Below are 13,009 nucleotides of genomic sequence, written 5' to 3'. Positions count from 1 at the left end.
GAATGGAATGAGATAAGTGGTGGTGTTTGGATGGGGAATGGGATGGGATGAGTGGCAGCAGTGGTGGTGGTGGGGGGGTGGGATGAGTGGCAGCGGTGAGGGGGAGATGGGAGCAGTGGTGGTGGTGGGATGAGATGAGTGGCAGTGGCAAGGGTGGTGGTTGGGGAAGATGGAATGGGATCAGTGGCAGTGGTGGTGGGGGGGTGGCAGCGGTGAGGGAGAGATGGGAGCAGTGGTGGTGGGGGCGATAGGATGAGTGGCAGTGGTGAGGGGGGCATAAGATCAGTGGCAAGGGTGGTGGTTGGGGGGATGGAATGGGAAGAGTAATAGCAGTGGTGGGGGGATGGATTCAGTGGTAGCAAATGTGCTGGTATGGGGGGGATCAGAGGCAGCAGTGGTGTGTGTGTGTGGGAGGGGGGAATCAGTGGCAGTGCTGATATTGAGGGATGGGATCAGTGTCACTCCCTTGCAGATCACTCGGTCCCTCCTCCTTGCTAGGTCTCTTTCTCTTTCAGTCTCCTGACATTGTATTTCCCTACTCTACTGATCTCAATGGGCGGACAGAGAAGATGGGCGGGCCCGTGTGCCTGTGAGTACCCGTGACTGCGGATGGAGAGGATGGGCAGGGCGGGGACTGTGTGCCTGTGAGAGTGCACGTTAATGACCAGTGTACCATCTCCGAGCAGCAGCGGGCCCCCCTACAGTAGTGGAACTCCAGGACCCCTTCGCAAGTGCGACTGCTGCAACCCTGGTTGTTCCCCCACTGCTATGACATGACACTGACCACACAGCTCCTCCTAAAAAGAGACCTGACCAGTGAGGTGAGGATTCTGGGAATGTCATTTGATTTTACTATTTGTGTTCAAATCTAGAGTTTTCCTCCTGTGAAGTCTGGAGATCATATGACCATCACATTGCCTCCACCTCCCTCCCTGATAGAATAGAGAAATACAAAGAAGATTTGAGAAGACACCAGAGAGATCATAGAGTTGCTTACAGGATAGGTGAGCGGTGCTGGGAAGGACGTCATGATGGAGAATCAGCCGCCCCTCACATCACCGGGTAAGAGGAGACTTTATTGTAAAGGAGAGAGCAGTACGGAGGCTCCACCTAGATCCCCCATCATCTGATAAACACATAGAAACAATGTATTCAGTCAGTGTGTGTGTTTCCTGCAGATGGATCCAGTAATGGGAACCCACCAGAGAGATATCCCCGTCCTCTGTATTCCCGGGATTCCACACAGGAAGGTCACACCATCCCTCATCATCATCAGGTAGATGAGGAACAATTACTGATAGTATCATTAGGATCTGTACATTATCTGCATTGTTACCATTGATGTCATTTTTATTATATATTCAGAGTGGAAATCTGAGAGATTCTAAAGTTGAGGTTAAAGAAGAGATAAAAGAGGAGGATGATGAGGATGGGGTGATGGAGGAGTCAGAGTTTCTAAAAGAACACAAAGATCTGTATCAGGACACCATGGTGGAGTCATCCAGCTACAGAAACCCACCAGAGAGATGTCCCCGTCCTCTGTATTCCCGGGATTCCACACAGGAAGGTCACACCATCCCTCACTGTTACAAGGTTGGTGGATTGGAGCATCTAAAACATGGACTTCTGCAGAGGATGTGTTTTTTTTTTTTTTAGTTATATATATCGCAATATTAAAGCTTATATCTTCCAGATGATATTCTCTCTCATTTTCTTGGTTTAGAGCAGAGATCCAATCAATATAGAATTTGAGGTTAAAGCAGAAGAAGAAGAGACATATGTGAGGGATGATCAGCAGTCTATGGAGGAGGATGGAATAACGGGGACATTTATAGAGGAGGACACTCCTACAGAGATCAGCACAGGTGGGTCATTAACACTAAATACATTCCTCCACCCATACTGCTCACTGATTGGTCCAGAGTAGGGCGGGACCTGGTTGATATGAGCCTGTAATACCCTGGTCACTATCCTGAGCTGTGTTCCCTGTTCTGTATTCCTGTATTTCTCTTGGATAATCTTCCTTCTCTGTGCTGCAGATGCAATTTATCTATCTAGACTGAATTTATGGAGATTCTGGGGTTCAGCTAGCAGCAAAATGTTGATAATTACCATAGACGTTGCTTGCCCTAAGCACCTGGGGTAGTCTTCTGCTCCATGCCCGGGTCTACCAAGATCTCTGACAGGACAAATCTCCCGGGGTTACTTGCTCTGTTATTTGCTGGCTGTGCTGGGTGGAGGGATATGTCTGTATAGTCTCACACCCAAGTCACTGAGTGCAGTCTCAGGAGATGGTAGGTAGCGGTGTGGGACCTCTGCAACTGATTACTGAACACAAGTATTTTGACTCCTGACTCCTGCACTATATACTCTATGTTGTACATTACATAGTCCTGACCCCTGCACTATATACTCTATGTTGTACATTATATACTCCTGACCCCTGCACTATATACTCTATGTTGTACATTACATACTCCTGACTTCTGTTATCTCTCCTCTACCCACTGCTATATACACATAATATGGATTCTCTTTTGTTACACCCATTTTCTACCAGCTGGACATTTTATATCTGATGATTTGATTGGAGGACAGACTTTTACATGTTGATAATAATGTGATAACATCCTCCAACTTTGGAACCTTAAACATAAAGTGATAATGAGGGAGGATTCAGTAACCCAATGATGGTGGTCTTCGTTGTTCTCCCCCATCCTCACTCTCTGACCTCTGGTGGGGCTCAATCCCGCTGTTATTCATGACTAAATCATGGACTAAATAAGGAAGTGCAGGACTTTTTGTGTTGGGAAGATGGCAATGAGTGATAGAGGTGGAGGGGACACTCATCCTATAATCCCCTCATCCCTGTCACTCCTACAAAAGACAGTTCTCGTTGTTTCCTCACTCTCTGACTAAGGTCCATGAATAAAGAAATGAACTGGTAGGAGATCAGAGGACCCATTTAATAGTTACCTTGAGGGTGGAATTGTAAGATTCTCAGAGACAAAGCTGCCTGATGTGGGTGGAGTCCTGCTTTAGGGGAACCAATCTGCTGATGTCTAGTAATAATGTTTGTATTTCTATTTTAGTAGATGGACGGGAGATGAGGAAAACCTCAGAGGATTGTCTCACTTTGTCTCCAGACTGTAAAGTAGAAGATGAGGACATCACACAGTATAGTCCAGGAGAAAACCCGGCTTCCTCAAATGTCCATCCGGCACCACACAGTGTAGATGGACCATCGTATTCCTCTTATCCTGAGGAACCTCAGACTGTGAGGGACAGTGCCGGACCATCATATTCCTCTTATCCTGAGGAACCTCAGACTGTTAGGGAAGGTGCTGTCCTTCCAACAGATAAGAGCTTCTCCTGTACTGAGTGCGGGATGTGTTTCTGTTTTAAATCCAATCTTAATGTGCATGAAAGGTCTCACAACGGTGAGAAGCCGTATTCCTGTCCTGAGTGCAGGAAATGTTTTTCACTGAAGTCCAATCTTTCCGTGCATCAGAGATCTCACACGGGGGAGAAGCCATATTCCTGTCCTGAGTGTGGGAAATGTTTTTCAGTGAAGTCCAGTCTTTCCGTGCATCAGAGATTGCACACTGGCGAGAAGTCTTATTCCTGTCTTGAGTGCGGGAAATGTTTTTCCTGCAAGTCCCATCTTTCCACACATCAGAGATTTCACACGGGTGAGAAGCCGTATTCCTGTCCTGAGTGCGGGAAATGTTTTTCAGTAAAGTCCCATCTTTCCACACATCAGAGATTTCACACTGGTGAGAAGCCATATTCCTGTTCTGAGTGTGGGAAATGTTTTTCAGAGAAGTACACTCTTTCCAAACATCAGAGATCACACACTGGTGAGAAGCTGTATTTCTGTCCTGAGTGTGGGAAATGTTTTTCAGATAAGTCCAATCTTTCCACACATCAGAGATCACACACTGGTGAGAAGCCGTATTCCTGTCCTGAGTGCGGGAAATGTTTTTCACTAAAGTCCTATCTTTACATACATCAGAGATCTCACACGGGGGAAAAGCCGTATTGCTGTCCTGCGTGTGGGAAATGTTTTTCACAGAAGTCCTCTCTTTCCAGACATCAGAGATGTCACACATGGGAGAAGCCACTTTCCTGTCCTGAGTGAAGGAATTGTTCCTCATTGAAGTTCTGTCTTCCTGTACATCAGGGGTCCCACACGACCCTGGAGGTGTATTAGTGTCTTGAGTGCGGGAAATGTCTTCTATATGAATGTTGGTGAACATGTGGGGAAGAAGCACACCCTGACATACACCTCAGATATACTCCATGGCTGATCTTCATCATGTAAGAAACACTTCATAAGGAGATCAGAGATCACCAAAGACATGGATGAAGTGTTGTCCCGTGTTGGCCATTGATAGCAGGAGAAAAATAAAAATTGAGTCCTTACCTTTCATTGGCTGAGTACATTTTGTGCGGGAAGATTTCACAAACACTTACAGATCTGGTTGTTATAAATGTGTTGATAAAATGTGACCCGCATTCCACCAGTCATGGTGAATTGGGATTTCCTATAATGGTCAGTTCCATCTAGTGGCCATAATGTGCTTTCCTGACAAATGTCCATGGCAGCATACGTTTGGGTAGCCCCTCCCTCGTTCCTCCCCCCATAAGACCCCACCCCATAAATGTTCAGGATAAGCCAAAGGCTGCGTTCCTTTTTTGTCCTCCTCACTTATAGGACCATTTTTGTATGAAGTTTTCCTACCTATTGGAAGTATTGGTGGGCGGGTCTGGTGCTGGGTAGCTGTGCAGGATGTCAGGAGCTTCCTTTAGTATCCAGAAGTCTTCCAGGATGTCCCGAGTGGTCATTGAGTCCCCAGCTAGCTGGCCGCCCTCATCCTTACTGTGTGGTCCCCCCCCCCCCCCCAGTCCATACTAGGCCCTTCGGGGCCAAAATTAAAAATAAAAACCAGTGTGGGTTCTCCCCTAAAATCCATACCAGACTCTTTATCGCAGCATGCAGCCTGGCAGGTCAGGAAAGTGGGAGGGACGAATGAGGGCCCCTCCATCCTTAACCATACCAGGCCACATGTGCTCAACATGGGGGGGTGGGTGCTCTGGGAAAGCTCTGCCCCCACCCCAAAGCAAGCACCCTGTCCCCATGTTGATTGGGACAAGGGCCTTTTCACCACAACCGTGGCCTGTGTTTGTGGGGGTGTGCAGGCACGGGGCTTGTCGTAATCTGAAAGCCCCTTTTACTAAGGGGGCCCCCAGATGCCGCCCCCCCCATGCGAATGAGTATCGGGACCATAGTACTTGTACACTTATTCAAAAATTGTCAAAAAGTAATAAAAACACACAATGTTTGAAAAATCCTTTATTATAAAATAACTACTGCAGGCTCCTCCTCCATTTGACATTTTTTACATAGGTAAGGGGCGGAGTCACCTGTCTACATCACTTGGTTGCACTGCCCGCTTCTGATATCATGGATCATTGCATTCTGGGTCCCTGACATCAGAAAGGTCGGTGCCACCAGGTGATGTATACAGGTGGCCCTGCCCCTTACCTATATAAAAGATGTGAAACAGGGAGCCTGCAGTAGGCAGAGGGTCTCCATGACGGCGAGAGCGTCTTTATTTATTTATTTTCCCGGGTGCAGCAGGTGTTGTGAATGATGACGGATCTACATCGGGGGGTGCTGGTTTTTATTTTATAATAGAGGATATTTCAAAAATTGTGTGTGTGTTTTTATTTTTTGGTGAATAGGTACAGGTACTATAGGCCCGATACTCATACTCATTCACATGGGGGGGTGGCGGGATCTGGGGGGGGTCTTGGTAAAAGGGGCTTTCAGATTAAGACAAGCCCCCTGCCTGCAGACCACCACAAGCACAGGCCATGGTTGTGGAGAAGAGGCCCTTGTCCCCATCCATATGGGGACAAGGTGCTTTGGGGTGGTGGGGGAGAGGTGCCCCAAATAACCCACCCCCCCATGTTAAGGGTATGTGGTCTGGTATGGGTTAGGAGGGGGGGTCTTGCTCTCCCCCCCCCCCCGCTTTCCTGACCTTCAGAACTGCATCCTCAGGTAAAGGTCTGGTATGGATTTCGGGGGCCCCCACGCCATTTATTTTTTTACATTTTGGCGTAGGCCCGGTATAGACTGGGGGGAGGGGACCCTACATCATTATTTTTAAACATTTTTTTATTGCCGGGCAATGCAGGCATTCTTTTCTTTCTATTCATCTGTCAGTGGAGAAGCCCGCTGACAGCTGATGAGTCACCGGTTGTTAAGGATGTGGGCGGCCGTTTTCCCAGCCCCCGGCTTAACAACCAGCTATTCTTCACACAGAATTCTAATCAGTCGATCGTTTCTCGACCGATCGGAATTCTGATCGTTCTGAAAAGTTTGAATTTATTAGATTAATAAACTAAACAAATTTTACCAAAAAGGAAGAGAAAGTTAACAAAAACGAAACAAAAGTAAACAAATTCCGAAACCAAACTAAAAGAATTCCAAAATCCAGAATGAAATGAAATTAGTAACATAACGAATCTATCCGAAATGAAACAAATGTTTCCATTCTGCAAATGTCTCCTAAGCGTGCCCAACCCAGATATAGCAGTTGTGTTCCTGCCTCTGGGATCCGGGTCGCCCTGCGAATGCATCGATTGCCCTGTGACAATCCGGGACACGTGAGTATGTTTGGCTTGAGGTCAGCAGAAGGGAGCAGATGCCATGCAGGCTGCTAGGGAGTAACCAAAAGGAAAACATATGGAGAGGACTCTGCTCTCTGGGTGATCGATGTGCATTGCAGAATCTTATCAAAGTTTGGTGCAGTCGCCTACCTTTGTCTTCTTTTCTGTCCTGAGGAGAGAACTGTTTGTTGAAGCAAGGTTTGCTTTCTGCGTAGCGGTACCCCGCAGGAGCCGCTTGGATATTGGTTTGCCCGGGCCTCCCACTGATTACTCCACAGCCAGATACAGGGTATTTTCACACAGCCAGGTGCACACACTCTTCTGCTCGTTGTCTCCAATTACCAGTCTAGGGGATGTGTTTTTATGTTTTATTTGGAGAACTTGGATAGGAGAAGAAAAACCAGAGCTATCTTGAGAGTCCCACCATCCTATCTGTTCAGAGAAATGGGAACCTACAGATGTTCACAAGGAACCACTGTCATATGTGTGGACTTTAAGGGCACAGTATGAGACAGATAACAACTACATGGATTTATCCTAAAATAACATTTATTCATTTATCTAAAACCAGATCTCAATAAAATGAGGAAACTGGCCCCAAACTGAGCTCAGCTCGTACACAGGAGATCAATGTCTCCTACTAATTTCACTCATGTACATCATACATATATAAGGATAAGTTGGTATATATCATAAGGTTCGTGTAGGTATAGATATTTCCTCTCTTCACTTAGATGTAACATTTAGTGACGGCCATGTACTTTATTACTGAATATATCTTATTACTATTATAACAATCTCCTTACTATATGGATTTTTTTGTGTCAGCTTTTTTTGTATACATGTCTGCATCATATTTGTTACTGATGTCAACATTTGTATCAATTACTGTATGTATAATAAATGACTACGTTCAGATTCTATTTTTATATATCTTAGTTGGTGACCGGCCTCATTTAAAGTCCCACGACCTCTGTTTTCTGTTTGCATTAACCATTAGGGATGGAGGCACGTCACTGTGTTTGCTTCGGATCATATTCCTCTATCTTCATCTGTTTGCTGGTCAACGCGTTTCACACAAGGCTTCTTCAGGACTATGAAGATGTACAGACAGTTTTCTCTTAAAATTAACAGACTCAATATTAGTGTTTCATAAACATAGAACATAATCTGTATTTATGTACATCATAATAAATACAAACATGACTTACTAGCACACGGCCTTCCTTCGAACCCCCAACAAATTAACCTGACCTGGGGCGGACACAGGAGAGAAAAATCGGATCAAAATGTGTTGTGTATATAGGTATCTGTCCTGATGATCCTAGGTACAAGATAAAATATACAGTATGCAACATTTTATTCTATCTTTTCATGTGACCACACTAAAAAAAATGACACTTTCCCGCTACAATGTAAAGTAGTGAGTGTACAGCTTGTATAACAGTGTAAATTTGCTGTCCCCTCAAAATAACTCGACACACAGCCATTAATGTCGAAACCGCTGGCAACAAAAGTGAGTACACCCCTAAGTGAAAATGTCAAAATTAGGCCCAATTAGCCATTTTTCCTCCCCGGTGTCATGTGACTCGTTAGTGTTACAAGGTCTCAGGTGTGAATGGGGGGCAGGTGTGTTAAATTTAGTGTTGTCGCTCTCACTCTCTCATACTGGTCACTGGAAGTTCAACATGGCACCTCATGGCAAAAATCTCTCTGAGGATCTTAAAAAAAGAATTGTTGCTCTACATAAAGATGGCCTAGGCTATAAGAAGATTGCCAATACCCTGAAACTGAGCTGCAGCACCGTGGCCAAGCCCATACAGTGGTTTAACAGGACAGGTTCCACTCAGAACAGGCCTCGCCATGATCGACCAAAGAAGTTAAGTGCACGTGCTCAGCATCATATCCAGAGGTTGTCTTTGGGAAACAGACATGAGTGCTGCCAGCATTGCAAAAGAGGTTGAAGGGGTGGGGGGGGGGGGGGGGTCAGCCTGTCAGTGCTCAGACCATACGCCGCACACTGCATCAAATTGGTCTGCATGGCTGTCATCCCAGAAGGAGGCCTCTTCTAAAGATGATGCACAAGAAAGTGCACAAACAGTTTGCTGAAAACAACTAAGGACATGGATTACTGGAATCGTGTCCTGTGGTCTGATGAGTCCAAGATTAACTTATTTGGTTCAGATGGTGTCAAGAGTGTGTGGCGGCAACCAGGTGAGAACTACAAAGACAAGTGTGTCTTACCTATAGTCAAGCATGGTGGTGGGAGTGTCATGGTCTGGGGCTTCATGAGTGCTGCCGGCACTGGGGAGCTACAGTTCATTGAGGGAACCATGAATGCCAACATGTACTGTGACATACTGAAGCAGAGCATGATCCCCCCCCCCCCCATTTCGAAGACTGGGCCGCAGGGCAATATTCCAACATAACGACCCCAAACACACCTCCAAGACGACCACTGCCTTGCTAAAGAAGCTGAGGGTAAAGGTGATGGACTGGCCAAGCATGTCTCCAGACCAAAACCCTATTGAGCATCTGTGGGGCATCCTCAAATGGAAGGTGGAGGAGCGCAAGGTCTCTAATATCCACCAGCTCTGTGATGTCATGGAGGAGTGGAGGAGGACTCCAGTGGCAACCTGTGAAGCTCTGGTGAACTTCATGCCCAAGAGGGTTAAGGCAGTGCTGGAAAATATTGGCAGCCACACAAAATATTGACACTTTGGGCCTAATTTGGACATTTTCACTTAGGGGTGTACTCACTTTTGTTGCCAGCGGTTTAGACATTAATGGCTGTGTGTTGAGTTATTTTGAGGGGACAGCAAATTTACACTGTTATACAAGCTGTACACTCACTACTTTACATTGTAGCAAAGTGTAATTTCTTCAGTGTTGTCACATGAAAAGATAGAATAAAATATTTACAAAAATGTGAGGGGTGTACTTACTTTTGTGAGATACTGTATATGTGTAGTAGTGTGATCTTAGACATACAAATTCTTATACAAGAAGAAGGCGGGGATAGAAACTACTCTTTATAGAAAGCCGGCAACACGGTTTTACATGCCAATAGCTTTCATCCAAACCCCTGGTACATAGTATACCCTACTCCCAGTATCTTAGATTGCATAGAATCTGTTCGAACTACGAAGATTTTAAACGGGAGGCGGACTCCCTTCGAATGAGATTGCTTATTAGAGGCTATTCGCGGACTACACTGCGAAAAGCTTATAATAGGGCTTATAAGCACAGAAGAGAGGAAGTTATGTTCCGAGGCCTGAAACAACCAAAAACAGAAATAGTCCATTTAATAACACCTTATACTAGACAACATACAGAAATTAGAAAAATACTTCAACAACATTGGTACAGACATCCATGCTCTCATCTGCCAGGACTCCACCCACTGTCCAATATACTCCATGGCTATTGGATCAGTGTGAAACATCAAGACAGCATGAGCTGTGTCCCTGTTAGGCAGAGAAACCAAAAACTATATCCACTCATTCTAGCACCTACCTAGGAGGGCTCTACATCTGCATGGCAGGGTCTGTTTGATTATTCACCTGCTGGGATGGTGCTCTGATGTGAGAAGCTGCAGTGTCAGTATTCCTTTAGCAGTAATTAACCCCTTACAGGTTTTTCTTACCCAGCAATCAAACAACTGTTACACTGTCTTTTTTGACAGCTTAGGAGACTTTAGCAGCCATAGTTTGAATTGTGAATTAAAAAATAAATTACTACATAGCTTGAGTAGCAATTATATATGTTATAATATTTATTTTCTTAACAATGCAGAGTTCTCCCTTGCACCGTGTCTGTTTATCATGGATTTATTTCTTGTACCGCTGCAGCCTAATCCCTCTATGCTGTGGCTGCTCTATGCAGGTTATAGCTGGAGGGGGCAGCGTCTTCCTTACTGATACTGTTCCTGGATTGTCAGCCCTTCTGCAGGCCTCATAAAGCTGGTGTATGGGAAGCTGACTAATGGACACTTTCTATTAAACCTCTCCAGATCTGCATGTATTAGGCACACCGTAGACTGGGCCTTTAGTGCTTGACAGGCAAAACCCGGTATAAATTTCCTGCTTTGTTCAGGCATCCAGGGAGGAAGATGACCCCTACCAACAGGTTGCCACAGGTAGTCAAGACACTCTAAAGGAGTCTGTTACATCTCTCCCTGTGCAAGGAGTCTCAACTCTGACCATGGCAAGCTTTTCCCTTGTAGGATCAGTCAACTGACCAATTTAACCCTCTTCAAACAATTCCTAAAAGGAAGATGAGGATGGTCTATAAGCAGGTTTTTGTACCTCACTTCCTGCAGAGTTACCTGCAATGCAAGTATTTTTAGTACTTCCGAAGGAGTGCATTGCCTTTTTTCCCTATGATGTTTAAGCTAGAAGCTCATGCTAGAAGAGTGGTGCAAATTGAACAGAAGGACAGAGCAGCAGAATGTCTTAGTGGTCATCACCTTGCAGCACTGGGTTGTTCAGTTCAAACCCCAACCAGAACACTTCTACCTGCACTGCAGGATATCAGATTAGGCACTTGTGAAGTGTTCCAGTATAATGTCTTCCAGTATAATGAGTCACCTATTTGGTTGACGTGGCCTTCATGAGCTTAGTTTTATACATGGAGTTACCATTGGGGGATGCTGTGTCCTTCAGGGGTATACTCTTTAATGATGATTAGGTGGGTCCTTTGAGGGGGTCCCTAAGGGGTATATCTGTCTGCAGTTTTAGCCTGTGAACCTGCCTTAACCTTTGCCTCTCTTCCAATGAAATGGAAGTTGGGATTAAGAATATTCATTATATCTTTAATTCTACGAGTGGGACAATCTTGTCTGCATTGCAAGAGTTTAAACTGTATCCTTTAAGGGCTAGCTTCATTTGATAGCAATGAGCTGCATTTAGTCCGGGCTCCTGCTTTAGAGTAAATGTCTGCTGAATGAAAGAAAACTGCAGTTCTAGAGTCAGTGTCTAACTCCAAAGTGCAGAGGCTCTAGGCTTTGTGAGGCCTTAGGCAAAATTTAGACACGAGGCCCCACTCATCCCCTTTGCATGGTGTTAGGGAAGAACCCAGAGGCCGAGCATCTTATTACTGCTGCTGCTTGTGTGGGTGGGATGTGTACTGTGGCAATCACATGGGATGAATAGGAGAGGGATGGGACTGGGAACCATTGGGTAGGGGAGAAGGAGGAGGGGGGTAAAAGGGGGGGGGGGTAGATGATGAGGGATGGGTAGAGGAGATCTGGAGTGAAACTGGGGGACCCTGGTCTGTATAGTAATACAGTTGTGTTCAAAATTATTCAACCCCCAATGCTGTAAAGGGTTTTAGGGAATTTAGTGTACATTTGTAATTGTATTCAGAATGAAATCCTACAAGGACTTCTTAAAGAACCATATGCAACTAAAATGACATCAATTGGTTTTGTATTACAGTAGTAAATGTTTCTTTTGTGAATTCTTCATTGACACAATTATTCAACCCCTTAAAGACTACCACTCTGAAGAACAGAGGTTCATTGAAGTGTTTTCAATCAGGTATTGAAAACACCTGTGGATGTCAGGGAGCAGCAATAAAGCCTAATAAGCACCAATTAGGCAGCTTTAAAATGACTGTGATACTCAGCTCCTTCTAGACATTTACTGGTGTGGTTACAAACATGGTGAAGTCAAGAGAATGGCCCAGGAAGACAAGAGAAGAGGTGATTACTCTTCACAGGAAGGGCAATGGCTATAAGAAGATTGCAAAGATGTTAAACATAACAAGAGACACCATAGGAAGCATCATTCGCAAATTCAAGGCAAAGGGCACTGTTGAAACGCTACCTGGTCGTGGCAGAAAGAAGATGCTGACTTCTACTGCTGTGCGCTACCTGAAGCGTAGAGTGGAGAAAAGTCCCCGTGTGACTGCTCAGGAACTGAGAAAAGATTTGTCAGATGTGGGTACTGAAGTTTCTGCTCAGACAATATGGCGCACACTGCGTAATGAAGGCCTCCATGCCAGAACTCCCAGGCGCACCCCCTTGCTGTCTCCAAAGAATAAGAAGAGTCAACTGCAGTATGCCAAAAGTCATGTGGACAAACCACAGAAGTTTTGGGATAGTGTTCTGTGGACTGATGAAACAAAATTAGAACTGTTTGGGCCCATGGATCAATGCTATGTTTGGAGGAGGAAGAACAAGGCCTATGAAGAAAAGAACACCTTGCCTACTGTGAAGCATGGCGGGGGGTCAATCATAGTTACATAGTTATATAGTTACATAGTTAGTGAGGTTGAAAAAAGACACCAGTCCATCCAGTTCAACCTATAATGTGTGTGTGTGTTTGCT

At 45.2% G+C, this 13,009-nt stretch overlaps 4 protein-coding genes across 4 annotated transcripts in view; 2 read left to right on the top strand and 2 right to left on the bottom strand.

Moving 5' to 3' along the window:
* The window catches only part of LOC309549773 (gastrula zinc finger protein XlCGF66.1-like), a gene marked incomplete at its 3' end in the record, with an annotated part of 313,385 nt that overhangs the window by 132,394 nt on the left and 167,982 nt on the right, over positions 1-13,009 (top strand). The window lies entirely within an intron of this gene.
* LOC309549776 (uncharacterized protein) overlaps positions 1-13,009 on the bottom strand; it is a gene marked incomplete at both ends in the record, with an annotated part of 190,172 nt that overhangs the window by 92,404 nt on the left and 84,759 nt on the right. The window lies entirely within an intron of this gene.
* Positions 3,389-4,141, top strand: LOC309549779 (uncharacterized protein; the record flags this gene model as incomplete). The annotated part of the gene is made up of 1 exon (XM_082250289.1): positions 3,389-4,141. One exon carries the CDS (start codon positions 3,389-3,391, stop codon positions 4,139-4,141), a length of 753 nt encoding a protein of 250 aa, XP_082106415.1.
* LOC309549778 (uncharacterized protein) overlaps positions 9,752-13,009 on the bottom strand; it is a gene marked incomplete at its 3' end in the record, with an annotated part of 57,034 nt that continues 53,776 nt past the window's right edge. The window contains exon 2 of the mRNA XM_082250288.1: positions 9,752-9,952. Within this exon, the coding sequence (XP_082106414.1) occupies positions 9,752-9,952 (201 nt within the window). The remainder of the gene's footprint in view (positions 9,953-13,009) is intronic.

This window comes from Pelophylax lessonae, assembly GCF_965119305.1.
Source record: "Pelophylax lessonae genome assembly, chromosome: 3".
NCBI lineage: Eukaryota > Metazoa > Chordata > Amphibia > Anura > Ranidae > Pelophylax > Pelophylax lessonae.
This window is presented reverse-complemented; position numbering and strand designations above follow the sequence as displayed.